The sequence below is a fragment of the Ceratina calcarata genome, unplaced genomic scaffold (genome assembly GCF_001652005.2).
Source record: "Ceratina calcarata isolate Rehan_Ccalc_2016 unplaced genomic scaffold, ASM165200v1 scaffold496.2, whole genome shotgun sequence".
Lineage (NCBI taxonomy): Eukaryota > Metazoa > Arthropoda > Insecta > Hymenoptera > Apidae > Ceratina > Ceratina calcarata.
Genome location: NW_017173987.1, coordinates 1 through 660, shown reverse-complemented (window position 1 = coordinate 660; position 660 = coordinate 1). Strand labels below are relative to the sequence as shown.

The window sequence follows — 660 nt, the reverse complement described above, 5'->3', positions numbered from 1 at the left end:
GTAAATAAATGTTTAAGATAATTTTTTATATACATAATTAAGAATTGCATAAAATGAGTATAATTGAATGTGTTAAAAACAAGGTTTACTTTTAGATTGTGTGTTTGTCTAGAAAAACTTACTTGACATCCCTTTTTGTGATGAAACCCAACGACAATTACATGAAGTATAGGTCCGACCGACTCGGCCATATTTTCCTTATATACTTACTAAGTACATAAAATTAGTTACACGCTAATCACAGAAATTTGTTACTCCGTATTCTATTTACTTGTTCATTTTACACACAAATTTTATTAACAATAGTCGAACTACACAAACTGTTCAACAGTTAACGCTGATAAGCACACAGTTTGATGTGAAGATTACCATCATATTGGCATCACTATTACCAACTGTTTTTAAAAAAAAGTGTCATGATAAGAAAGTACTTATATCTTCATAAAAAATACGAATCAATGATTGCTCGATAATGAATTATAATTCATTCGTATTTTTTATGAAGATATAAGTACTTTCTTATCATGACACTTTTCCGGAAATTGAAAAGCTATCTAGCACCTAGTAAGAAACATATATCAGAATGTCTTTCATCGGCGGTTATTTCAAATTAAGAATAATTTCGTCATTTCTTATCATGGATGTCATAAAGATAAGCGC

The 660-nt window shown here is 28.9% G+C and overlaps 1 protein-coding gene across 1 annotated transcript in view; it reads right to left on the bottom strand.

The window, feature by feature from the left end:
- Positions 1 to 397, bottom strand: part of LOC108628103 (late secretory pathway protein AVL9 homolog) — a 2,373-nt gene extending 1,976 nt beyond the window's left edge. Inside the window, exon 1 of the mRNA XM_018029804.2 lies at positions 123 to 397. Coding sequence (XP_017885293.2) covers positions 123 to 191 — 69 coding nt within the window. The 5' untranslated portion in view covers positions 192 to 397. The remainder of the gene's footprint in view (positions 1 to 122) is intronic.
- Positions 398 to 660: the final 263 nt, after the last annotated feature.